Source organism: Lutra lutra, chromosome 11 (assembly GCF_902655055.1).
Source record: "Lutra lutra chromosome 11, mLutLut1.2, whole genome shotgun sequence".
Classification (NCBI taxonomy): domain Eukaryota; kingdom Metazoa; phylum Chordata; class Mammalia; order Carnivora; family Mustelidae; genus Lutra; species Lutra lutra.
Genome location: NC_062288.1, coordinates 61,662,150 through 61,690,125, shown reverse-complemented (window position 1 = coordinate 61,690,125; position 27,976 = coordinate 61,662,150). Strand labels below are relative to the sequence as shown.

Sequence of the window (27,976 nt, the reverse complement as noted above, 5' to 3'; positions counted from 1 at the left end):
TGGTGATGTCCCCATTCCCCTGTTGAGGGTTTTCTTTGGGGCCATTCCAGAAGAGATAACGTCTTCATACCAATGCCTCCACCCTGTCTGACATCACTGATCCCCTTGGGGTCTAAGGCAGGCACTGCCGTAACAGCCGGTGGACCATGATTAGGAGGGAAGGCCCCCACCTGGCCTTGCCAAGGACGGGATCTACCACCCACAACGCTAATGTTAGACATTTCATGGGAGGTCTAGGGCAGGGGTCAGGCTCAGAGATTCCTGCCTCCAAGCCTGCTTCCACAGCACACAGAGATGGAGAGGGAGGACCAAGGCAGTCCCTAACAAGGTGAGGCCTCCCTATATGCCTACTCTCCCCATGAATTTATAAGGGCTAATAAGTTCGAGGAGCATAATCAGCCCCTGAGTAACCAATGCAGGCTTTGGAAATGACTGAGGACACCAAGTGCCCAAGATCCAAAAGCTCTTAGAACGAGTCAGTTAAAAGTACAGAAGCTTCTGTTTACTAAGCAGCCAAGCAAATGAGAAGTGGGCAAACTTATTTTTATCATGACATGAACAGCGGAGGCAAGGCAGGCACAAATCCTCACTCGGCTTCTGCTCAGGCCCACTCCAGGATGAAGCAGAGAGCGGGCAGCATGCACTGCAGGTGAGACCCACAGACACAGGAACTAACAGTGTCAAGTGCAGGCCAGGAACGCGGGTAGCACGGGGCCAGCGGAGAGCCAAGGGAAGGAAGGAGGAGGCTTTCCTTTATCACATAAACGCTACCCCTAGATATACAAATTGGAAAACAAAAGGAGACCACAGAGAGGGTGGGGAAAGGCCAGGTTGAGTGCATCAAGAGCCTAGGGTCATCAAAAGACAAAGGATGTGTATGTTCCTTTAATCTGGGTATGTTTCCAGAAGACCTTAGATGGCATGGAAGTCTCATTACACATTCCATAGAACCCAGTAGCGTTCCTCATCCTATCTTATTTTTTTACTTTTTAAAAAAGATTTTATTTAGGAATGCCTGGGTGGCTCAGTCAGTTAAGCTGCTGCCTTCAGCTCAGGTCATGATCTCAGAGTCCTGGGATCGAGTCCCACATCGGGCTCCTTGCTTGGGGGGAGCCTGTTTCTCTGCCTCTGCCTGCCACTTTGCCTGCTTGTGCTCTCTCTCTCTCTGACAAAGAAATAAAATCTTTAAAAATAAATAAATAAAAAGATTTTATTTATTTATTTAAGAGAGAGAGGATGAACTGGGGAAGGGGCAAAAAGGGAGGGAGAGGGAGAAACAGACCCCCTGTGAGCAGGGAGCCCGAGGCCTGGCTGATTCCAGGACCCTGGGATCATGGCCTGAGCTGAAGTCAGATGCTTAACCGACTGAGCCATCCAGGTGCCCCCCATCTTATTTTAATGATCACTCTTCAGAACTCCAAGCCAAGACCAAATTATGACTTTTTTTTTTAAAGATTTTATTTATTTATTTGACAGAGAGAGATCACAAGTAAACGGAGAGGCAGGGAGAGAGAGAGAGAGAGGGAAGCAGGCTCCCCGCTGAGCAGAGAGCCCGATGTGGGACTCAATCCCAGGACCCTGAGATCACTACCCGAGCCGAAGGCAGCGGCTTAACCCACTGAGCCACCCAGGAGCCCCCAAATTATGACTTTTGTAGACATTTCATAGGTGCATTGCAATAAAAACAAATATAATCTTTGACTCTAAAAGTTCATTCATGGTTGGGTTTTTTTTTTTTTTTTTTCTGATTTTAGAAGATATCCGAACATTTTCATGGGCTGCCAAAAGTACTGTGAGCACCACACTCTGTTTTCTTGGCCTGATGGCCCTAAGCAACCATGCTACCTACTCCCACATTCCATTCAACAAATATTTACTGAGCATCTACTATGAATCCGGCATTTTTAAGGCAGTGAAAAAAACATAGTTCCTGCTTTCACAGAGCTTACCTTTAGAGGGAGAAGACAGAAATAAACCAGTAAATATATAACATGTCAGATGGTGATCAGTAATATAAGAAAACTAAAGGTAGAGGGGAAATGGGAGTAAGGGGGTGAGGCTGATATTTTATATGGGTTGATGAATAAAACCTCACTGATAGATTGATCAGGTCACACTTGAGCAGAGACCTGAAGGAAGGGAGAGCATGAGTCATGAAGACACCTGAGAAAGAGCCTTCCTGGTCAAGGGAGCCATCAGTGCAAGGGCCCTGTGGCAGCAACATGCCTGGTGTGTATAAGAACAGCGAGAGGGGGGCACCTGGGTGGCTCAGTGGGTTAAAGCCTCTGCCTTCAGCTCAGGTCATGATCCTGGGGTCCTGGGATCGAGCCCCACATCGGGCTCTCTGCTCCACAGGGAGCCTGCTTCCTCCTCTCTCTTTCTCTGCCTGCCTCTCTGCCTACTTGTGATCTCTGTCTGTCAAATAAATAAATAAAAATCTTAAAAAAAAAAAAAAAAGAAAAAAAAAAAAAAAGAAAAAAAAAAAAAAAAAGAAAAAAAAAAAAAAAGAACAGCGAGAGGGCCATGCAGCTGGAAGGAAAGAGTGGAAGACAGTAACATGAGAGAGGTAGCAAAGGCTTAAGTCCTTTTCTCTGAATGATGAGGGGGCTGATAGAAGGGTTCTGGGAGGGACGGCCATGGTCTGTCTTATTCTGACATGGCACCCAGCCCATGCATCTATTTATTGGCTCTATTTATTGAGCTACTATCCTGTAGCAGGCATCATCAGCCACTGCATTAAGGATTTCCATCTCCTCTACTGAAATTAATCCTTGTTTAACAGAGTGGCTCAGGCATCAGACACCTGTGTCCTAGTGTTGACAGGTAGGAATAGAGAAGAGCTGGCTTCCTTTGACTGGTCTCTGTTAAAACTGACTGGGGGCTATTTCTCCTATGTGTACTTCTATGAAGAGAAACTGGTAGGCAATTTATATATATATATAAAACAATAATTATAACATAATATATATTATTATATATAACATATATAAATTATATATAACATATATAATATATAATTATAATATATAAGTATTATATATTTATTAACATAAATTAATTATATAAAATAATATATTGTATGTAATTATAATATATAATAATACAATATATAGTATATTATGTTATATGATGTTTATTTGATACCACTCAGGAATTTTGAAAAAGGCGGCACTGGGAAATGCCAACCTTCTTTGCTAAACCTTTTGCAAAAAAGAGGAAAGGCAATGGCCTCTGAGAAGATTCAAACTGGATCTGAAAGCATCGTACAGCCCTTATCTTTGCTGGACTTTGTCAGTAGGTGACAGAAGCAAATGCACCCCATTATGTCAAACAGCCACAGAGCCCATTGAAAAGGTTGGCAAACCCCATGCCAGAAGATTCTATACCAGCAACGTTTGGGGCTTGATATTCCCTGATTAATGCAATTCTCAAAGCTTATTCCCGCTTGTTGGCTAAAGAGAATAATAACAGGAAAAACACTTCTATCACACATAATTAATAAGTAATTGGCCAATTTTAATGCAATGCTTTCAAAATACCTGATACCCATAACACACAAACGACTGCAGTAGACTGGCTGAGGAAACGGCCTTGATTATCCACTCACTCCTGATTCTATGATTTTTAAAATGTGATTTTGCAGACCTTCCATCCAGAAGTGAAGTGTCTTTCCCCACCCTTGTTTCTGGGCTGGTCCTGTGGCTTGGACGAGAGGGTGTTGTAGGAAGCAATATTGTGGCAACTCCAAGACTAAGCCTTAAGAGACTTTGTATATCCTACCACCAACAGGAAAAACAATCCCAAACATTCTGCCAGACACTGAGAGACCATATGGATGTGTCAGGCCAGTCATCTCCGCTGAGGCATGAAAGATTTAAGAAATATAAGATTAGAAAAGCCACCTTACCCAAGCTAAGATTAGCAAAAGCCATCTCACCCACTTACCAGAGGGAGCCCAGGTGAGCCCATCCTAAACTGTCAACCACAGAACTATAAGCCAGATACATGGTTGTATAAGGTCCCTAAGTTTTAGGCTATTTGGTTATACAGCAACACCTAACTGATAACAATGCCTGATATGTTATGGTGATATCACTAAGATTTTTCTGAAGGGCTTTATACCTTTGGTCTATACTTTGCAATGGGGGCCCAAATCACGCCATTGCTAAGCACTACACACAATGGCAAGTCATTCTTCAATTATTACAATGGGATGATTTAAACAGGATGATGATTTACAAGATCCCTTGAGAACAATGCTTTGGGTAATTCCCGGTCATGCTCCCAAACCATGATCTCCTGCTATGCAACTTTCTCTTAAAAACATGCCACAATCCTCATGGCTCAGGACGATTGCCCAGCCGATTTTATGTGTCAAGGACAGAAAGATCACCAGGTAAATCGGTCTGAATTCTCCCTTACCTGCCACATCCCTCTGGCCGGCTGGTCTCAGCACAGGAAAGCCACCAGCAAACAGATCTCCCAGGCTTGGGGGTGTGCTTCCGCCTCGAGAGTTTGCAGACCCTCCTCCTTCTTTGTTGGTTCCTTTAGAGCCTTTCAGAGAAGAGGCAAGTAGATGAGGACTTCTGAGCAGAGCAGAGCAGCCTGGTCTCAGTCCGGGCCGTGATCCAACAGCACCCAGGGGAGCCTTCCCGTCCTCCCACCTCCAGCCCTTCCCTCCTAGTGGGCATCTTTCCCAAACCCCTCTGCCCGGTTACCCCGCAGACACCTGTGCTCACGCCTGTCTACTACTCTCTCTGGATTCACCCAGGAACTGACCATTGGTAGCCGAGCACCCTGAAAAATGACCCAAACGAAGGGACCTAAATACTGCCATTCCACTGATGCCGGAGGGGGAACTGGCAGCACCTTCCAAATGCGAGCACCCAAACATTGTAGGTGTAGTGCCAGCCCTATTTTCAACTTGACTGTTGTGGGAGGACCAGACAGAGAAAACCCATGGATTTAGTTCAGTCAGTAATTGTAACTTCTCGTCCACAGAGTCTGGCCCAGGACTACAAGCAGGAAGGGAAGGTCTGCAATGATTGATGCTTTGGCATTTTCCTTCTCCATCTCACCAGCTCTTACTCCCTGAGCCCTGCACCCTTCCCTGCATCTTTTCTTGTGAAACCCTGTGGGAGAGGTGTCCCTGAGCCCTGCACCCTTCCCTGCATCTTTTCTTCTTGTGAAACCCTGGGGGAGAGGTGTCCGTAATGCCAGCCTTCCAGATGTGTGTGATGACCAACTCCATGCAACGAGAAGGCATTCGGCGTAGACAAGAATGCTTAGAAAGAAATGTTCACAGCCTGGGGCTAACTTGGGCAGAAGTATCAGGGCACAGTGCCCACTGGTGGATGAATGTGTTCAGATTATTCTGAGTATTTATATATATTACCTATCGACTGGAATGATTAGGGAGTGAGTGTTCCAATCAGATGGGTTTATCTGGTAATTGGGCTTAACCAATTAGTGGGTCTCCTGGAAACTAATTTTTATTGCAATTATTGAAAATACTTCTTAAAGTAACTTATGTATCCTTGTATATGAAAATATATAATTACAGACACTAGATACAATTACATTTTTAGGACAATCTTTGAGAATTACCATCATATGCATCATTGAAAACTATATGAAGACATAACAACAGATGACATTGATAAATAATCCTGCATAAATTATTTCAACCTTCAGCAATCGTGACCAAAAAAAAAAAAAAAAAAAAGAAAGAGAGAAAGAAAAAGCAATTATCACTACCTCCCGCATTTTGTAGCTGAGTGGACTGAATCTCAGAGAAATTCCCAGATACACCTGGTAGCAGACTCGGGACTCAGTCTGGGGACATCTTTTTTCCTTGAGATCACGATTTGGCACACTTTAATGTTGAGACTTCAATTTTTCTCTCTTTGAGGACTAGGTGGGTGCAGGGTCAGTGATTGTTAGAGGGTATCCCACCATGGATGAACACAGACCGGAATATCCGGACGATGGAATAGTCATCGACAGTAAGAAGGCACACGCGACAGCTTGGATGAACTTGGAAAACATTATGCTAAGTGAAGGAGCCAGTCCCCAAAGGCCACATATCGTATGATTCTATTCACATCAATATCCCAAAGACACAAACCCACGGAGACACACAGTAGACTGAGAAGCTGCCGGGGACTGGCGGAATGGGGAGTGACATGTCATGGGCATGGGGTCTCCTTTCGGGGTGATGAAAATGTTCTGAAACTAGACTGACGTGATGGTTGCAACCACATTGTGAATGTACAAATGCCACCGAAATGGACCCTTAAAATAGCTAAGACAGTGAATTTCATATTACGTGTGTTTTTTTTTTTTAATTTAAAAAAGATTTTATTTATTTGACACAGAGAGAGAGATCACAAGCAGGCAGAGAAGCAGGTAGAGAGAGAGAAGCAGGCTCCCCTCCAAGCAGAGAGCCCAACGCGGGGCTCGATCCCAGGACCCTGAGATCACGACCTGAGCCAAAGGCAGAGGCTTAACCCACCGAGCCACCCAGGTGCCCCATCATATTATGTGTATTTTGTCACCATTAAAAGAAATAGTTATCCCACCATGGTTTTACTTGTTTGTTTAGCATCTGAATAGTGGTAGAAGATAGGCTCTAAACCATCTGCAGACCTGGAAAGGGAGCTCTGACTCTCACCCACGTGGCCTGTACATTGTGCAAGTCTGCGATGGCCCAAAGTGCGTCCTGGGTAGCAAGTGTGGCCCCTGGCCTGAGCTAGCCAGAGGTGCCTGGCTGAGGCCCATGTGGTCTGCCCTTGATGCACGTCAAGCCCGGCCCAGCAGCTCACTTACTCTCAATCTGTGGGGCACTGCGGTCATTGATCTGTGTGACTTTCCGTAGGCGAGTTCCTTGCTGGATATCAGCCAATAGGGCACTCCGACCTTTGGGGTCTGCCTTCCTCAAGTTGGAAGTGTCTGTACCTACCTGTAAGGGAATAAGAGGGATTTGATTATAACCACATATAATACCGTAATCTGCTTTTTGCTAGTACAACTTCCTCATGTCCACTCCCTTTTCCCTACAAAAGTCTTTCAATGTGTAGAGCTCCTTGGGGCTCTTTTCTATCTGCTAGATGGGATGCTGGCTGATATCATGAATCCCTGGATAAAATCAGATCTTTAAAATTTGCTCAGTCGAATATTGTTTTTGAACACTTCCACCGTAGCTTGGGATGACACGGCAGGGGTGTCCATGGGCTCGCGGAAACAGGGAGCGCCAGAAAGAACAAACACAGGTTGGTGGCAAATAAGGGCAGGGGTAGGACTGCACTGGGAGACACAGCCTGGAGGAAACACAGAAGGTCTACACCATGTGCACCGAGTCCTGGTTAAACAGTTCTCGGAGCCAGAAATACTTTTTAGCACCTGCTGTATGGGAGGTACCATGAGTCTTTGGCTTTCAGCTGAAATACCACGACTTCAGAAGCTTTTTCTAACCCTCCAGTCTAAGTAAGCTCCCCCCTCACCACCACCCCGTGTTCTCTCTTAGGGTACCATCTTCTTTTGTCCTCTGCCATTTCTATCACTTTGTATAAACGTCTATGTATCTTTCCTTGTGGAAAATGGCCATTCTTGGTTACAAATTTAAGGTTTGCCACTCCCCCACCCACCACTACCGACCAGGACTCTGTATCAGGAGAAAGATCTTGTTCATTTTGTTCACAAAGGCATTTCTAGAGAGTGTAATAGGATCTGTCTGCAGATAACGCATATCTGCAGTGACGGCCAGACGAATGGATGGGTGAGTGAACCAGACCCCGGATATACAGATACGCTGGCCTTGCCTTTAGGGGCACATGTGTGTGCCAGGACTGCGGGACCCACATGCATGGAAGGGAGCCACTACAGAACGCAGCACATGACGTAAGCCCTACGGAGAGCACGGCCACCAACACTTCAGAAACAGCCATACCCGTCAAGCCCCAAGGAAGATACGAGGCTTTAAGATGGTCCTTGAAGTATAGATAGGCTTTACAAATCCTTGCTGTAGCCGTTTTCTGTTCAGCAAAGGACAATTCAGCTGTGTTGACGACATAGTCAAAGACCGCAGGGTCACAGGCTAGAAGCAAGGGCAGTTGCGGTTTTAGCTCCAATGTCCTGAGCGTGCATTTTCAGACTGACTTTACCGTTCTGGTGAGACATCTTCCCAGAGCTTTGAAGGGCACATGCTTCAAAGCTGGATTCTTGTTGCTGGGAAACAAGCTTTTTGAGCCCATGAGGGGAGGGGCTCATGCAGAGCAATAAGCAAAGGGGCACAATCCAAGTGATACACGTTTTTTAGAATGCATTGGTGTGTTTTTTTGTTTGTTTTTTAAAGATTTTATTTATTTATTTGTTTGTCAGAGACTGAGAGAGAGAGAGAGCGAGCACAAGCAGGCAGACTGGCAGGCAGAGGTGGAGAGGGAAGCAGGCTCCCCTGCTGAGCAAGGAGTCCGATGCGGGACTCGATCCCAGACCCTGGGATCATGACCTGAGCCGAAGGCAGCGGCTTAACCCACTGAGCCACCCAGGCATCCCTAGAATGCATTGTTAACGCACATGTACAACAGGGAATTTCTCATACAACATGCTTTTAAAACAAATCTCTATAGAAACCATTAATATCAAGAAATCATTTTAAACTGCAAAGTTTTAAGATCTTGAAAGTCTCTCATTTTATTTATAAGTAGTTAATGACAAGAATAAAGAGCCAACAGAAATATCATGACCCTAGTCGACAGGGTATGAACATTTTTGCAAAAATCTAGCATTACTAATCTCAGGCATGTGTTAGGGTCAGGGATTAGGGGGACAGGGTGCTTTGTCTCTTTCTTCCTAGTTACAAGGTAAATCACCCACTGCATTATGATGATGGTCATGGCCCAACTCAGGGACAGACTTGGGGAAGGCAAAAGTTAGAATGGCGTATCCTTCTGCTTAAAGAAGCAGCTGGACCCATGAACAAACCTTATAGCTAATAATCCTGGGGTGGGAGTGAGTCATCCCATCTAATTTAAACTTGACTATTTATTACCCAAATGTATCCCCTATTCCCCAACCTTGCCCATCCCAAGCTTTTCAGGTGAGGGCTATGAAGAAGGCTCTATGTCCTCGGAATAATTATTCTAATTTGAGTATCTACTTAGCCCAGTCCTCAATAGGTTCTTGATGACTCTACATCACAGATTTGTTGATAAGCATCTTCCAAATCAGCAGGAAGATATGGCGAGTCATACCATGCGTACACGTTGGAGTTCAATTGGCTGGACTAAATTGAATATTCTTCCTCTGACTTCTTGGGAGTCCTTTCCTGATGCACTGTCTGCCCTGATGACTTTCCACTAGAGGGCTCTCCCTCCCCTGATACTGAGATGGTATCGGTCACCTCCTGTGAGGTCAAGAACCAGGAACCTCGGGGCTAGGATGACCCTAGATTTAGGCTTAATGGGTTTTGTGCAAAAGGACATCTAAGGACATATTCATTTGCACGCTGAAAACTGTATTACACAGTGAGCATCATTTCTACTTCACCTGCAATATATATTTTTTTAACAATCCACACATAATTTGCTTTCTTAAAAAACCCCAAGAAGTCTTGTTACTGTGGTTACAGGATACAGAAACAGAAAAGAGATTTCCAGATATTCACTTGTTCTTTTATTCTATGCAAATACTGGTTACTAGCAACTTCACTGAAAGTATAGTCGACAGAGAGAAGGCCACTCCTGGACACTTTTCCTATGGTACTACATCCACCAAACTTGCCTCCCTCACCGCGCATGCACGTGCACGTGTGCAAACACACACACACTCAGGAAACCGAAACATTGCTTCAGGTTTGTTCTTGTTCTTTCTCAACATTGCTGTTGAGTGCGACAATCCGTTAAGTTCTGCATAAACCTTTTGTGGACTCAGTTTCCCCATAGTGAGCTCCAGATGGAACAGTGTGGATCCTGAAAAGATGGAAATAGCAGAATAACAATGCAAATGAGCCCATCCTGAGCCATCCAAAGGCTGAAGAACTGAAGTGAACCAGTAAAGACAAAAACTCTTAGAACTGACAGTTCTAACAGAGCCAAGGGTGGGAAGTGTCTGTTCTCCATCTTGATAAACCAGAAACGCTTCTGCATGTCCCTTCGTCATCCCAGCAGATGAGTTGATCTGGTTTCAGTGTGGTTGGGGGGTGTGTGTTTGGGGGGGGGGGGATGGCAGTCCAGCCTAGAAAAATGCGTGTCCTGCTGTTCGTCACACTGTCACCATATGCTGGCCATTCCTGCATCTGTTTGATTCATACTGATTTCTGTGAGAAACACTAATAAAAAAATCCAGCCGGTTAATCCAAACCTAGCAGGTTGTTTGTCTCAAGGATGATCTAAACCCCATCATCTTCATACAATTTCAGCTTTGCAGTTTCCAAAAGGTACATTCTCCACTACGGCTGTTAAACCTAAATTTAGTTCTCAGGTTTCCAGGCACACAGCCTGCTCACTCCCTTGGCCCTCAGCCCACTTCTGTTTTCCACCCGTGGGGGCCGACAGCTCTCAGAGGCCAGGGTACTTGGATTTCAGGACCAAACCTGAGCCCCCAGGCCAGCCTGACTAGCACTGCCTCCCCCACTGCCACAACCATCTTGCTGGAGAAGAACACAGAGAGCCTGGGATCCGGAAGACAGACGTGAAATATTTCCAGAGAAAACTGACGCCGTGTTCCCTACACCCCAAATGTGCTGCTGAAGGGAGGCTGTTCCAGAATGAAGGGTACTGGGAACTAACAGTGTTAGGTCTCATTTTTAGAAATCCAAATATGCAGTTAAAATCCACAGCAAAAAGAACGGACCCTGTAACCTTCTTTTCTATAGCCTGGTTTCCTGAACAACTGCACGCAGGCCGCAACGTTCCCTAAAGTACCAGCCGCCTCCCACAGTGCCACTTCCCATTCTGGGAGGGTGAAAATGGCACGTTAGGTCCAAAATGGAGCCATCTGCCCCTCCAAGACGGCAAACCAAGACTTAATTATAGTTTCCTCCCCTGCCAGCAATGTGACCTTTACCCAGTTAATCTGAGTTGACCCCAGTTGTGTGACTGATCCCTGCCCTTCACCTTATCTAAAATAGTCTTTTCTTTTATGACTTCCCTCTCCCATCCCCTTTCTCCCTTTATTTATTTATTTTTTAAGATTTTATTTATCTATTTGAGAGAGAGCACGAACAGGTGGAGGGGGCAGAGGTGCCCAAAAGAACCAGCCAGGTGCCTCAAATGGAAGGTTTTTAAAGGCAGTAAGGGCTTGAGGGTGGGACGGGGGCAGGGGTGTCTGGGTGGCTCAGTCAGTTGAGTGTCTGCCTTTGGCTCAGGTCATGATCTCAGGATCTTGTGTCTTCTGGCTCCCTGCTCAACAGGAGCCTGCTTCTTCCTCAGTCCCTCCCCCTGTTTTCTCTCTCTGTCAAGTAAATAAATAAAAATCTTAAAAAAAAACAAAACAAAACACCTTCCATATGGTACAACTCCTCAGACTTCCCTTCTGTTTGCTAGATGGGATGCTCCTTGAATCCTGAATTGTTGAGTACAGTCAGTTAGATCTTTAAGTTTAACCCAGCTGAATTCTGTGTTTTAACAAAAGGCAAAGATGCATCAGGGCCTTTCCGTTGGAACTCTAGGTGTGTCTGTTCCCATTCTCTACATCCTCAGAGAAATGACTCCTCTGGAATGACTGGCTACTGGGTGCCTGCAGGCCTTCTCAGACCCTCCCTCTTACCCATTCCTTACAGCTGCTCAATCACAAACTCCTACTGATTCTTCCTGAGTGATTTCTTCAGAATCTGGCTCCTCTTCTCCATCCCTGCAATGCTGACTTAATGCGGGTGGTGGGGTTCGACGCCGGCTGCCTCCAAATATGCCACTTTGGCATGTTGGTAATTTTGAATTAAAATTACATAAGAAACAGCCAATGCAGGGACACTGACTATCCTTTGTTCCCCTGTTAGTGGGAAAGAAGTTTCCCATGTGAAAAGTAACCCCCTTGTACCAGGAGGAAAGGAGACATTCTTAGCCCCAGAGATAGGAATTCCAAGGCCAAGAGGGTTGTATAAACAAACCTTGTTACTTCTTTGCTATTTTATTACCCCAAGTCCAAACTTCTTTGTCTTCTCAATACTTTAATTTTTTTTTTTTTTTTTTTTTGAGAGAGAGAGCACGCACGGGGTGGGGCGGTGAGGGGGAGAGGGAGAGGAAGAAAGAGAATTTTAAGGGTCTCACAACCCTGAGATCATGACCTGAGCTGAAATCAAGTGCCAGCCACTTAACCAACTGAGCCACCCAGGCGTCAACGTCTTGTCAACTCTTTACAAATACACTGTTTCTTTGTCTAAAAGGTCTAAAAGCTGCCTGATTTGGTCACTTCTTTGAATCTCCTATGTCTATGAGCTCCTATACATACAAAATACATTTTTCTCCTGTTACTCTGTCTTATGTCAATTTAATTATCAAAGAACCTAGAGGGGGAAAAAGGGAAAATGACCCTCCCCTCCCCCCACCGGCCAGCATCACCTTGGGATCCCATCACCTGGCCTTCATGCCTCCTGTCTTCCTGCTCTCCTCCACTTGGCTCTCAGAATGACCTGAATAAGGGCCATGTTACTTGTCATGTCCCTCCCCACCGTAAAACTTTCCCTGGCTCCCACCGCCTCAGGAGCAAGTTCAAATCCCTTCACATTGTGCAAGGCTCTCCGTTTCTCAGGCACTCCATGCTTGAGCTCACCTCTGGACCTTAGCTGGAGCTAATCTCTTTTGCTCCGTTTACACTTGTCTTTTGGATCGGACCTCTGATCCTTGACGTCCGGGTGAAGAGCCCCTTTTTGTTCCTCGAGCAACATGTTTGCCCTCAGCAGAGCACCTGCCACCCAGACATGTCACTCGGCCTAAAACTTGCAATGTTTTTCCATCTCACTTGGGATACAAAGTTCAAAGACCTCATTCATATGGTCTGCTGGGCTTAACTGCACTTCTGTATGCTATCCTGAGTTTACCTACCAATGCCAGCCTTTTTCTGTCCACACCAGTGTTTTCAAGGAGTTCCACTGTCTAGCAATCCCTCTCTAATTGCAAGCTGTGCTTGTGATACTTGTTTTTAGCAATTCTGGGAACTTTGATTTTAATATGAATTCCAAGGCCCTTCAGTAGGGAATAATCAGATGGAAACGAAAGCATATAGGCTGGGAATGGAAAGACAGCAATAAAGAAATGCGGAGAAAGAGGGATCTGAAGGATGTACAAACAGGGCCCACGGGTGGGTTGTAGAGGCAGGGATTAGATTTAACTCTACTGGAGCCATGAATTTTAAAAGGCAGTCAATTTATGGATTGTGGATTGGACATTGGACAAAAACATACCTTTAAATTCATGTAATAGTTATTTTATCTGCATCATAGCTAAATGAATTGGTAAGTAGTTCCTAGGAATTGCTGGAGAGAGGAACCCTGAAAAGAGGGCAAATAGAAATCAGTAGAGCAATCTTAATTATTGGTTATTAGTATTGGTAATTAATATGTCTCAGTCATATATAAGATCTGAGTGTTGATTCTGTGCCACTGGATCAGGAGGTGGGGATACAGTATGGGCAAGACTGTGAGGATCCTGTTCTCAGGGAGCATATCTATGTGTGTGTGTGTTTACGTGTGTGCATGATAATATAGGTATATTATGTGTGTGTATACACATCTTGCACATGTGTATATATACATACACAGAGATCCTCTGCTGTCTGCAAGTTCAAGTTACTTCACTTTTGCAAAATACCTACACGAGCGCCAATTTTTACTAAATATAAGAAACCAGAAAAGGCTTTTTGCTTTTTCAAGAAAAGCAAAAATTGTTTGGCAGTGAGCCTCACGGAGGCAGCCAGGACCAGGAGAGCCCAGCTCCTCGCCCAGAAGGACGCTTAGCATCTTAGCATCAAGCTGCCTAGCTTAGAATTGTGTCTGTGAGCACCTGTGCTTTGTCCCAATTTATTCTGTGCACCTGTTAGCAAGATGTGTCCTAAGGTACCAGAAGAGCCTGGGAGAGGTTATAGTTTGGGTCTGGAAATGTTCCAAAGTGGTTCTGTATAAATTAATGGTAATTGCTTCCTCAATGTACGTTTTGACTTACAAAAGTCTTCATAGGAACTCTACTGACAGAGAGCGGGGTAAACCGCATTCTGTGTAATTTATTTTCTAGACCTGAGCCTCGGAACTGGTCTCCACAACTAGGACCCCAATCTATCTTCAAGTCTGCCTCAGACAACTGTATTGAAGGCACCCGCTGTCTGACTCCCCTCAGAATGCTTTGGGGATTCTCCATCCTGGACCAAATCAAGGAATCTAGCCACACTTTCCCAAGGAAGCTTTCAACCTTATTTTGTATTTCTTGATGAGCTAAAACTGCTCTGGATTCCTCCCGCGTTTCTTTTCTACTTCCAAGCCTATGCTCATGATTCTGCCTCTTCTGGGAAGGCTCCCCTGGCCCCAGCCCTGCCTACCTGCTCAAACTTTTACATCTCTTTTAAGCTCTACATCAAAAACAGTTTACTTTATGAAATGTTTTTTTTTTCCTTTTGAACTTCTTCAAATCAATTTTTTCCTTAATATGAGCCACACACGTCCTCCAAAGCACACTGTAATTCTCTACAGCACTGCCCAGGTCTTTCAAATATTCAAGTTTTTATAGGCTTTTATCTCCCCTTATTTCTTTCTTTCTTTATCTTGACTCTGGGATTCCAGTCATATGATGTTCTAGAAAAGGCAAAACTAGAGACAAGGTAAACCTATCAGACATTCTTTGGAGCAGGAAGGTTCAACTGGTGAAACACTTTCCAGGATACTTTGATGACAGGCAAAGGCCATCACACGTTTGTCAAAAGCCATAAAACTTTATAGAATAAACAGTAAACCATATGCATGCGAATAAAAATAATCATTTAGGAAGTTGCTGGATCCCAGGGAAGAATGCAGAACATGACAGAATTATCAAACCTGTGTTACAAATGAATGAAAATCGTACTGCACCCTGTGTCAAAAAAAGACACTGATACATGTAAATTTATATATAAATGAGTCAAAACCTTTAAGAATTAAGGCAAAGGAATTGCATATAAATCGTGGACTCTATATGATCCTGTCATTTCCCAGAGAGGTACTGGCTAACAATTCTGAAACTGCTCTCCAGGTATTCTGCTGTCCTGGAATTGGACAATTCACAGGTGACAAAGGGACAAAGGGGGAGCTACAAGGCATCTCATTGTTAGAGTAGGAGGTTAAGGATAAGCGAGAAGAAAAAGTCCAAAGGTCCAGATGAACAAGCAGCCATCAGGAGACACAGGACCTAGTTCCTTCTGGATGGAGGGTTGCCAGAGTTTGCACTGAGGGTCTGGTAAAAACTCGAGTCTTGGAATTCCCAGTAATAGTGCTGATGGGAGTGCTCGCCTGGTAATTGTCTCTTTCCTCCAGGCCAGGTCAACAATCCCGGAATTAAAAAATAAAAACATCCAGCTCCAGAGTTCCTGCCACATCCTGCTAAGCCCTTCAGGTCCCAGGTACAGTTCTGGAAACTCCAGAAATCTGGGGTCCATGTCGCGGCTACACTGACAGACGTCTGTTCCAGCGACTGTAGAATGCTGCCATAAAACGCATTCAACCTCCTCACCTGGACCCCTCATGTTTGGTCACAGAAGTTCAAGACTTGAGTTCCAGGTGCTTCCCCCACCTCCTTTACCCTGAGGAAAGCATCCTACCACCACACTCTTTAAAGAGTCTTTTGAGCTATACCCAGATTTAATTACAAAAGAGCTAAAACACCAACCATTATTTCTCTGGAAAGTGAGAACATTTGTCTCTGCCATTTCCCCTTAATTTTGAGTGGAAATTCTGAACATGCAAAAACTAAGCCATTCTGCTTTTAATAACCACATACCTAGCTTTAAAAAAAAAAAAGTATGAGCAATCTATCAGTATTTTATTAAAATGAACCCGGGTAAACCCTAGCCTCTGTATCTCTGACATCTGTCTGCTCCGACAAAACATGCAGGCGTGGGAAGAGAAGCTGCTGCCTTCAAGGTTATGCCACAGCCCTGACTCCTCAAGCTGTCTTCACACTTTTTTACCTCTCGTCACCCTGTCCCTAGAGATGGGAGTTCAATTCAGCACCCTTCTCTTTTTCAAGGATGCCAGTATTCCCAGGCTTTTAAGACTAAAATTTAAATGAGGAGAAAACTTGATTTTAAAACCTATATTCAGCCTGGAGAGGATAACCTTGTAAGCAAAAAAAAAAAACAAACAAACAAAACAAAAAAAGAGACCAGCATTGGGAGTCAAGGACATGGCACTAGGAATTGTTAATAAATAAAACATAGTTTGAACAGTGTCTCAAAAACTGGTTGAGGTTTCATATTTTCCATTTTTTTAAGACAAGAAGTACTACCAAGAAGAATTGTGCTCTCAACCCCCACATTAATCTGAAAATTAATGAAATAATGCTACTATCAACTGCAGCATCACTATTTCTGTTAAAGGCTTTGTCTCACTTACCGAAGCCCACACCTAGCATTCATTCCTCTTTTCCATCTGAAATGACCAACTTTTCCTGAGACTTGGCTCCTTCTTTTTACTCTACAATGCACACAAGTGAATCTGGAGTCTAGGTCCAGAGGCTGCGACACGCAAAGGCTGACAACGATGATGACAGCAATAAGACAAAGAGATGGGAAGGCATTCGTGTGTGTCAGGCACTGTTCCAAGTTCTTGATGTGTCTTAGCTCATACAGAGGGCACCTGAACAACCAGCCCCGTGATGGAGGTACTAGTTATGAGTATTATGTCCACTTTACAGATGAGCTGCAGAGGGGAAATGTGCTGTTCACTGCTAGTGAGGGGAGAGCAGAAAGAAGAGGCCAGGCGTCAGGGTCCCTCTGTCACCATGCTGGGCAGCCTCTTGGTAATGACATCACCTGGGAAAACAGCGCCGGCGAAAACCTAGGAATACACAGCCAGCCCGCAGCTGGGTGGGAGAGCGGTCCGATGATCCTCTGGCCTGGGACCATGGTAAGTGTTGCTTCACAAAGAGTGTAACAGCCAGAGCATGAAGGAGGGGGCAGCGAAGGGGTATCAGAAGGAAAAGGAAGAGAGGGTGTTGCTGCTGAGAAGGCTGGGGCCCGAGGAGCTAAGTGCTAGCTAGGCATTTGCCAGGGCCAGCAAGGACAGCCAGAGCAGAATGATGGACTCTGAGTCCAGTCTGATTAGTGGCTCCAATGTGAGCCAGCAGCCGCCTTGGCAAGAGGACGACTGAAAGCACTTAAAATGGAAACTGCAGAGAGTAACTCTAGCTCTGAGGCTGATACCCTCAACTGTAAACAGCTTGCACCTGAAACTCCCTCGTCAGGTGACACGGAACCTCCCACGAGGCGACCATGACGGCCCACCTCTTTCTTTCCAAGGGTCAGCCCCCTATTTTCCTTTTACACCTCCCTGCTGGCTGCAGGGCACAAGGCAGGGTTTTCAGCCTATGGCCTCCCTTTGTGGACTCTGAAATAGATCAAGAGTTTTGAACATTGCTCAAACAGGAAAGGACGCAAAAGTAACAAAAATAACCAAGAGGGGGAAATTCCAAAATTTCTAGAAAGCTCAAGATGTTCCCAAAGTGTTGTACCTGTTATGGATGATAATGTAAACGGATCTAGACTTTCTTTTCTCGTGGTCACTTTTCTAGGTCCCTTGCATGGAGAGGCCAGTGGAAGCCTCTGGATCTGAGTGTGGATTGGATCCTATTAAGTTACCAAAAGAATCTTACTTCTGCATCTGGTGATATTCTCGTCATTTCAGAACCTGCTTCCCCACCTCTCTGGTTGGCTCCTAGGATGCCAGACCTGGGTCTTCCATGTATGTGCTCTTATCTCTGTCATTGCCCTGGGACCTCACTTGAGTTCTGGGCCTTGTTGATGAATCCAATTGCCTATCTGGCAACTGGATGATGCAGATGGGCATGACCCAACCAGCTGAGGGCTGGAATAGAACAAAAAGGCAGAGGCGGGCCAATCTGCCCTGAGCTTGAGCTGAGACATCCATCTTCTCCTGCCCTTGGACACTGGCACTCCTGGTTCTCAGGCCTTTGAATTCAGAATGAATTAGACCACCAGCTTCACTGGTTCTCCAGCCTGCAGATGGGAAATTGTGACTTTCAGCCTCCATCATCATATAAGCCAATCTCTATGATAAATCTCCTCAAAAATAGATCTTATTGATTAAAAAAATACATATCTCCAGCGCTGGGACGCCTGGGTGGCTCAGTTGGTTGGGCAGCTGCCTTCGGCTCAGGTCATGATCCCAGCGTCCTGGGATCGAGTCCCACATCGGGCTCCTTGCTTGGCAGGGAGCCTGCTTCTCCCTCTGCCTCTGCCTGCCGCTCTGTCTGCCTGTGCTCACTCTCGCTTCTCTCTCTATGACAAATAAATAAATAAAATCTTAAAAAAAAAAATACATATCTCCTATTGGTTCTGTTTCTCTAGATAACCCTGACGAATACATAAGGTGATGACCAACGGAATTACAAATAATGCCACTAATATAAAAAATAAGGAGGAGGGTGGGGAAGGGGAAGTGGGTAATAGAAGGGAGTTAAATTCTCATGTTTCATAGCAATTAAGTCAATAGATGATTTCTCAATGTAACAAATAAATGAGCGTGTTGGTATATTATTTAGAGATTTTTTTTTCCAGCCCAGGCCCACTGGCTTGCAATTTTATTTTTGTCATGCAAATCTTAGGTAGCCAAGCTAAATATATATATTTAATTATATCAAAGGATCCAGTTAAGCTATAATCTCTAAGCCATGTTACAGGTCATAAATAGGACAAAGACGTCCTCACTATAAACTGTAAATATGTTTAGAGCATCATGTAAGATCAGCTGTAATTATGCTGTTCTTCATTAAATTTAGAAGTCTATGAACCACTAGAGATTGTAATTTAAACTCAACACATTGCAAACAGACTACTTCCCCACCCAGAAAGTGAACCCCACTAAAATGCTCAAACTATACTCAGACTCACGCCACTGCTCTTCTGTGAGCATCAACTTTCGGCTCTAGCTCATTTTTTTAACCATGGGCATGTATTAGTTTGATGGGCCCACTGGGCTGCTCACCCAGTGTTGATTCCTGTTCATTTGCAGAAAAGAGATAACATACCCTGGAGGCAACAAGTGACTATGCTTGTCCACTGCCCAGGGTCTCTCTGACCCCTCATCACTTTATGGCCCTACAGTGAGTCTTTTACAATACGAGTAAATTTGAACACCCAGGAGCAACCATTTCTGTCATTTCTTCTAAGAAGGAAGGTTGACCTTTCCCTCAGCCTCAGCTGAGTTGTGAACTGTCTACTTTGGATGTATGCGAGGCCTTCATGGAGTAAGATGAGTGGGACAGGAGGCACTGCTGGCAAAGACGCGAACATGAACATGAGCTGGGAAGAAGAAACCACTCTGAGTTACAGCTCCCATGGGACCTATGGAAACATCCCCCTCTCATTTCAGCAACCACGCTGAGCTCGCCCCAATACTGCATGGCTGATTCCCTGCAAAGCACTCCAGGCATTCTCTCTCCAATCCCATCACCCCCTCCTCTACCAACCAGAAAACCTTCCCCAAACACAGTTTTCATCAGTCCCTCCTCTGGTTAAGAACATGTCGTGGTTCTGCTGGCTTAAATACACCTTCTCCATCACGTACTTTCTGAAAACCCTCATGGGTCTTTCTTTCACCTGCCCAATCTTTGCCTAAAACAGCCCTATAATTCCACACATCTACAGCTTACAAGGCTCTCTCTATTATGACATGTGTGCTTCCCAGCAACCCTGAGGGCTAAGTGTGAATGTCCTCCTTTTTCACCACTTAAACCCTATACCCAGTGACTCCTGTAGGCCAGGAATTCAATTTGTATTTGTTTGACTTTCTTGACTCTAAAGCACAACGTTGTGGTCTAAGACTTTCTACAAAGACAGCCTCAGGTTGCTGCTCTTTCGGGAATGGCATCTAAAATGAATAAACAATAAACAAACAATATCTAAAATAAATGCATGACAATCAGAACATGGCAGAAATATGACACTAATAGGTCAAGAAAAAGAAAAAAAAAGAAATTAGTCAAGAAGGCAGAATTAAGACTATCTGGTCTTCACTCCCTATCTTCTTTCTTATATATATAATTTAAACCTCTTTTGTAAAGTTCTATTTCTTTGATTCAGAAAAAATTTGTTACATTTATATGTATATGGATGAAAAGTCAAATGTAAGTAAATATAGGTAAATATATAATATATATATTATATATACCTATACCTATATATATATATATGTATATATAGGTAAATATATATAAATATATTAGTAAATATAGTAAATCATCTCCACACTATAATCTGCAAGAAAAGTATACATCCTTCTTGTTCTTCTAGCTTTGTCAAAAGGAGGCTTAGTGCTCTCACTCATTCAACAGCAAAAAAAAAAAAAAAAAAAAAAAAAAAAAAATCACAGAGAATCTCCTCTGGGCAGGAACAGAGCAAAGGGGAAGCCAGATACTTCCATATATTACTAGCTGGATAAGACTCAGAAACGTGCCAGGAGAGCAGAAACACCCAGGATCTACTCCAACCGGCCTCTGGGCCTTGCTGGCACTTTGCAACATAAGTAACTTCAGAACGTGCTGAGTTTGTGGTCCCAGGCATACGTTTCTGCTGCAGAACATCTCCATGCAAGGGTTCCACTGGCACCTTAAACTCAACACCTCCAAAACAAACTCGTTCTTTCCCCATATCATGCACTTCCTCCCCAAGCGTGTGCATGCGCGCACACATGCTCAGACACACGCTCACATGTAATCCTGTGATATGGCTCTTGTGATGTGGATCTCAGCACTACCCTTTGAGTCATGCAGGCTCAATGCCAACTCCCTATATTACACTCTTGATATTCTGTCATTGGTCAAATTTGTCTATTATCAGCTTTATTTGCAGGACATACATCTAATTCCCGCTGCCCTTTCTGGGCCCACCAGCACATTTTGTGTTCCTTCTTTGCTTCCTATCCCACACCACTTAAACCATGGCTCCATTCTTAGCAACACGAGGAGGTCAACCTTCAGGTGTGCAGGTGGAGGTGGGAAGTCTGAGAGCTACAAATTTAAATGGTCTCCTGATGGGCCTCTTGCTTCTGAACTCTCCACTCTCTAGTTAAACTTTCATGTGGTTTCTCCAATTTTCTTTACATACAGATGAGGCAACCACAGAATTTGGACAAAACTCACTAGGCATAGTGTTTGAGGCTGTCCAGAATCTGACCACCTTCCAGGTTTCCACCTCCCATCCCACACATTTTCTATACCATCTATACCCGCCTGGTCCCCCATTCCCTGTTCTGGTCACGCCCTTGGCATCTCAGTGTCAGTACCCATGCATTCTCTCGGTAGGTTCTGCTCTTCTCTTCCAAGTCTGCCGACCAAAGTCACATTTCATCTTCCAAGGCCTAGCTATGAAGCCTCCCACAGAGAACTTCAACTCAGAATTTTAATTCTTATCCACTTATTGTACAATAGCCACACATTTTGGAAGTTTAACCTAGATAAGCAGATATCATCTGGGGGTTCCTAAGCCCTGGAGATTGAGAGGAGACTGGCTCAGAGTCTTTCTTGATGCCCAACGCCTCCCAAAGCTTTCTGCAAGCTCAGGGGAAGTTATGTCTCATGGGACATATGCTTCCATGTTCCTTCTTTCACACATCCTATTCTGCTCTCCTCCTTATGGTCTCAGAAACACAAGCCGCAGCCTTCTGGGAGCCTTTCCCTTCTTCCTCCACGCCCCTCAGGGAAACCCCTAAACACCTACACAAACCATTCATGAGCACAGGAGACTTTATTGAAATGTGGGTGGAGAACAGGAGGGCTTTCCATTCCAAGAGCCAACAACACCTCCACGCTGAGCACTGGGGCATCCCTGGCCCTAGAATGGCTTTGCTCATCACACCACAGGAGGATTCCATCTGGCTCAGAATCACCTTAGTCACCTTCCTCAAACCAGCATTCTGGCCCCTTCCCCCATCTCCCTTCTGAACTCTCTTTTCCCCCGTGCCCAGCTACTTAGGCATGAAGCAAATCCTTTTCCTCGCTTTGTGTGGCACAGTGTAGCCTTCTTATTTTTTGAACTCATTCTTGCTTTCAAGTCCCACTCTCCCTGTCAACCCCTCCACAGTCTGTCAGGATATGTTCCCCAGAAAGGTCTCGCCTCGGGAAGAATTCTGGCGCCCGTTGCTGAGATTCTGTGTTTCACGTCTTGACATACATCTGTCTTCCCCAAGTAAGTTCCATGAGGCAGAAATAATGTCTCCGTCAACTCTTCTAGTGCTCAGCACAATGTCTTCTATATAACAAACACCACGAATATTCACTAAAGTAAAATTAATTCTTTAATGTGAAAATTAGGTATCAGTTCTTTTTTCACATAAGATTTTTTTTTCATGAGAATCACAGAAGGCCCCCACTTGAGCACATGAAATGTGATTCACACAACATATTCTTATTAGTGACACTCCTTGTGTATTTTTAATAAAATGGGGCCACCTCAAACCCTCTCTTAAAAATACAGTAGCACCTGTTTAACAGAACGCCAGGAATTCTAGAGGCCAGCAGAAATAAATCGCAGGTCATGACAGCTGCAGTGAATTAAAATGAGATGTAGGCTTTCATTTTGCTTAATAACTGTCAAAAGTCTTCATGGCAATTGTGACAGGGAAAGACTTTTGCATAAACTGAACAGACTTAGCATCTGAGGGAATGAATTGTAACAGAATAAAGGGGGAGGGCTATTTTTAGTTCACTTCTCTCAACTGTATTTTTGTCTTACACCTCCTAAAATTAGGCCTCCTCATGGAGGCCATATGTAATCAGAACGATGTAGGCTGTGCAAGCAATTGCTCCTTCAAGTGGAGACAGATCTCCAACCACTGTCCTTCCTTCGCACTGAAGGCTCTCGGCCTCCTTGGCATCTTGGGGAAGTCAACCCTGCACCTTAAGGAAGGGGCTACACCCTGGATTGAGGAAAAGCCATTTAAAGACCACCAACCTACTGGCTCCCAGGCCAAGGACCGTTCAGATGACAAAGTGTCTGGAAGTCACAGGACTACTAAGGAACAACATACCAATACAGTCAACAAACATCAAATAAATGCCTTTGATGTGCCCGCTACAACTCTGATGTCTAGCACATTTAATTCCATTTTAGCAATCAAAAATTCTTATACAGGCAGAAAACATGTAAGACCCTGTAAAATATTAATACATGAACATTTTTTTAAAATCACATTTAAAAAAATGCTACTAATCTTTGGTTATTCTGTTCATTTTAAGTAGCCATGCTTTCTAAGAGATAGTTTTAAAGATGACGAATCTTTAACAAAACCCAGAATTTACGTCTTGATGAAAAATCTGCTGTTGACATCGGGGAGGCTGTGTGTGTGTGCAAGGGCAGGAAGTATAAGGGAATTCTCTGTACTTTCCACTCAGTTTCACTCTGAACCTAAAACTACTTTAAAAAAAAAAATAAAGTCAGTTAAAAATAAACCACATATTACACAGATACATTTCAGATTCCAATGTTTAAATGGAACGATTTTAAGGAAAAATCATAGTATTAAAGGACTCTAGGCATCAAGGTCATGGGGAAGGGGTGAGGTCAAGGAGTGGTGAAGCCCCAAATACCATCAATGCAAACAGCTGGTCCCCAAGATGGAGGTCTGGAAAGGGTGTTTTAGGAGTGCCTTGGTGGATGCCTGCACAGAGCTCTTGAATTTTTTTGTTAACAAGTGAATTAGACAACTGTTCAACCGGAAAAGAAAAACAAACAAACCATAGATGCCAACTACTATGAAAGGGGTTTAGGAAAAGTTTGTGGAGGCAGAATTTTAAACAATGGTGGTGTCGACTTTTTGTGGAATGAGGTAGAACACAGTGAAATAAAAATCAAGAAAAATTAACTCATTTACTTCTATTTTTCTCAAATTGGAAAAAATCGGTGCCATAATCCTTTTTGAAAGAGAAACACCGGGCGCCTGGGTGGCTCAGTGGGTTAAGCCTCTGCCTTCGGGTCAGGTCATGATCCCAGAGTCCTGGGATTGAGTCCCGCGTTGGGTTCTCTGCTCGACAGGGAGCCTGCTTCCTCCTCGCTCTCTCTCTCTCTCTGCCTACTTGTGATCTCTCTCTGTCAAATAAATAAATCTTAAAAAAAATTTAAAAAAAAAAATTTAAAAAATCTTAAAAAAAAAAAGAGAAAAGAAAGAGCAACACCTTGGTTGAGCTTCTGAAGTGCTGGATTATGAGGTAGCAAAGTTTAATTGTACTATGTTACAGAGCCAGGACAAAAGGGAAGTGAGGGAGGTGCCTAGGGTGCAAAATGAGAAGAAGCAAAAGTTCCTGGAGTGAGTGCCCTGGCACTCCCGCTTTGTCATCCATTTGGTGAGCAAGGCAGCCATGTTAGCCCAAACCCTTAATGAAGAAGGTCGGTCATCACTCAGTTCTGGCTCAACCGACACTCCTTATCCTTTGCTGCAATGAATACATAGTCCTTCATATTCTTACCTTTGCATGTGTCTTATCTAAGGGTGAAGACCAATGGGCTTCACTGAGTTAGGAATCACACAGCCTAGCATAATGATTTGCAAAAAACAACAACAACAACAACAACAACACCAACAAACAAACAAACGAAAAAAACAGACATTAGAGTCAATATGCCTATTGACTGGGAGGTTTTAAGATTTACTAATGAAATGTAACAGAAGTAAAAAAAAAAAAAAAAAAAAAATTCCTCAAATCTTATGCTGCCCCCGAGGTTCCTACAGACCTGTATCCTGAGCCACTACTGTTCTGTACAAGGGTATGATCCATTTTTATATGAGGAGCCAGTGATCCAGCAAGGCAAACTCAACACGAATAAGCAAGAACAACAAAAAGCAAATCAGAATATCTAGGCCGATCATGACCTTATTTCACTGGGTTTTAGAAGTATTATGCTTCTCCGAATGTTAGCATAGAAGGAAACAAAAGTTATTAAGTGTGACCAACACTTAGGGAGAGGGAAATTATACAGTTCATAAGGCTAGATAAGGGAGATAATATAACAGGGGAGAGGATGTGGAGAAATGAAAAAAGGTGGAAAGGAAAATATGTGTGAACGCTCCTGCACCTATGAATGAAGGTGGGGAGTATGTGTAGTGGGTTTACAGGGGAAAAAGACATAAGTAAAGCCTAGGAGGGAGTTATCTCTATCTAGCTAAAACCCTGTGCACGTACATGCCTGTATATATGAGAAACACAGAAAAGGATAAGATTCACAGACAAAGACACAGTTGCCAGATAAAATACAGGGTGCCCAATCAAATGTGAATTTCAGATAAACAACAAAAAAATGTAAGTATGTCCATATTTGCTTCCTGTTTATACTGGAACAATAATTTTAGTTGTAGAATAGCTATTTAATTGAAATTCAAGTTTATCTTGGTGTCTTGTACTTCTCTTTGCTCACTCTGGCGACAGTCATAAAGTAACGAACAGAGGGAAGGTAGAGTGAGAAAATGTGAAGGAGAAAGAGAAAGGGAAAGTAAGATGATTGTTTAAAAAAATATTTCGCTTCTTGTGGTTTCTCTGGTACTATTAAACAACTGAAGCCATTTTGCACTTTTGCAAGGCCAGGTCTACACGAGGACCTCCCAAGGCTTACCCCAGGGTCTAGCCATGCACCTAACCAACCCTCCACACCACCCCCCACCATTGCAGCAAGAATTGGCTGGGACCAAGAGGTCCCAGGAGGGAGCCAGCAGCCGCTGTGCAGCGAGCAGGCAGAGAGATCTGCTCCGTGATGGCTGGAAGACCGTCCCATAATGGATGCTAAAACGATCTAAGATTGCATGGAAGAGACACAACTCTCGATCTGGGCTTCCAGGAACAGAAGCTATCTGTCGGTCCGTGGATTCTGAAATGCATGACTCCTGCTGCAACCTCACCAGTTCAGCTCATTCGTAGCAAAGGCTATAGAGGATTTTAAACAAGGTCGTGGGGGTAGAAGACCCCTTCTAATCGGAGATTCTGTGTGCTTCTCAACAATAGACAGCGTAAGACAAAACAGAGAAGCAAGAACAAACCCAACCAAAAACAACAACAAACAAAGCACAAAAATTTGGGGGCAAGGAGGTGCTCTTGCAGCAGGGGTTGACGATACAAGCAGCGGATTCTGTCTGGGGTTGGCTGACCCTGGAATCAGATTTGCCCTCGGGTGACCCATCCCGGAGGCGTGGTGGAGTGGCCGCGCAGGGGTGTCACTGAGTTGGTGGAGCCCTGAGAGGTCTCTGCACGGCCTATGAATGAAGGCACTGTGTCTTCCTTTGCTAGGGCTGCCACCAGAGTCCCACAGCCTGGCAATTTATTAAACAACAGAAATGCATTTCCTCACAGCTCTGAGGCTAGCAGTCTGAGATCAAGGTGTGGGCAGAGTTGGTTTCCTCAGAGACCCCCCCCCCTCCTCCCTCTCTGTGTCCTGATCATCTCTGGCTTAGGGCCCACTCTGACGACCTCATTTAACCTTCCTTTTCCTTTTAAGGACCCTAGGAGTCACTTTCTGATGTACTGGCCGTTAGGGCTTCAACATACGAATTGGAGGGGGACACAATTCAGCCCCTAACATGCCGAAACTGTGACCTGGTGTCTAGGCTAATAGAGAACAAAACAAAGGCACAGACTGTAACCCACCTCCCACTTCTGGGTACTTCCAACCTCGGCTTAGGTCAGTTCTGCCTCAGGGTCCTCGACATGCCACAGCGGGTCCGAGTTCCTCATACCTAAAACAGGACCCCCCGTTTGACCCTGACCCATTTTAACAGTGCATCAGGGTCAAGGAGATTTAAAATTAGTCCACCTGTTGCCACACGGTGTTATCCATAACGACACAATAATACCAGTAATTACCAGCAGATGTTAACACTGCATGTTAGAATGCCCCACTCCATCTCCTAGCTTCCAATGTCATCCCACTGAGGATTAAAGAACTGAGCCACAGCTGAAAATTCTTTTGAGGGCCTCAGAATAGTGTTCTATAAATACAGAGAAAATTCTGGGAGGAGTACATCTCTGGTTCAACGTTTTACATTCTTTTTATGCTGATGTCACCACCAGCAGGTGGCTTGCCTGGGTCACATGAGCTTCGGTGTCACCAGTGAGCCCCTGGGAGGGTGTGCTCTCATTCACCGAACACCCATTTCCGGAGCAGCTCCCAAGGCCAGGCACTACCCTTGGCATTGCCTGCTCTGCGAAGGGGAAGGCTGGCTCGACCTCCCTCCTTAGGGAGTTTTCTCAATGCAGGGTGAAGACAGGCGATCAACAAATTGTCTCAAGGGCCGTGGTGTTTAAGCTTGGTAAGATGCTTCCCAGACATGAGTGCAGGAGGAAATGTGAACTTTCATTTTATAATGGGTTCACACGAATCCTACAGCCAGGGAAATGCTAGTGACAGGACAAATAGCATCCACATGCACAATAACAAGACCAACCAACACTCGTAGGGCTGTTCTTCCCTGCTAATAAGCACTTTACGTGTAATTCATTTAGTCCTTGCATCAGCCATTAGGAAGCAGATGGTATTTTAATAGAGAACAAAACAAAGGCACAGAAAGTTTAAGTACATTGCTCAAGGCCACTGAGTTTCCAGGACAGGAGTACAGGAGGGCTGCGCTGGAAACTTCACCGCTATGCTGTGTTACCTCTAAAGAAAGGGCTACACTAGTCAGGCAAAGGTCCCTGTGGAAACGGAAGTGTGAGAAGCACCATCAGAGAAGGCATTCAGCCAGTGCTCCTCTCCGGCCTCCTAACCCTGGCTGCCTAGGGCTTTTAGGGGATGTCCCAGCCAC

The 27,976-nt window shown here is 44.5% G+C and overlaps 1 protein-coding gene across 3 annotated transcripts in view; it reads right to left on the bottom strand.

The window, feature by feature from the left end:
* Positions 1–27,976, bottom strand: part of WIPF3 (WAS/WASL interacting protein family member 3) — a 91,208-nt gene that overhangs the window by 26,998 nt on the left and 36,234 nt on the right. For all 3 annotated transcript variants that reach the window (XR_007121523.1, XM_047695049.1, XM_047695050.1), the window contains exons 3-4: positions 6,829–6,961; positions 4,423–4,554 (exon numbers count right to left, since the gene is read on the bottom strand). Coding sequence is in view for 2 of the 3 variants with exons in the window: in XM_047695049.1 (XP_047551005.1) it covers positions 4,423–4,554; positions 6,829–6,961 (265 nt within the window). In the remaining variant the exon portion in view is untranslated. The remainder of the gene's footprint in view (positions 1–4,422; positions 4,555–6,828; positions 6,962–27,976) is intronic.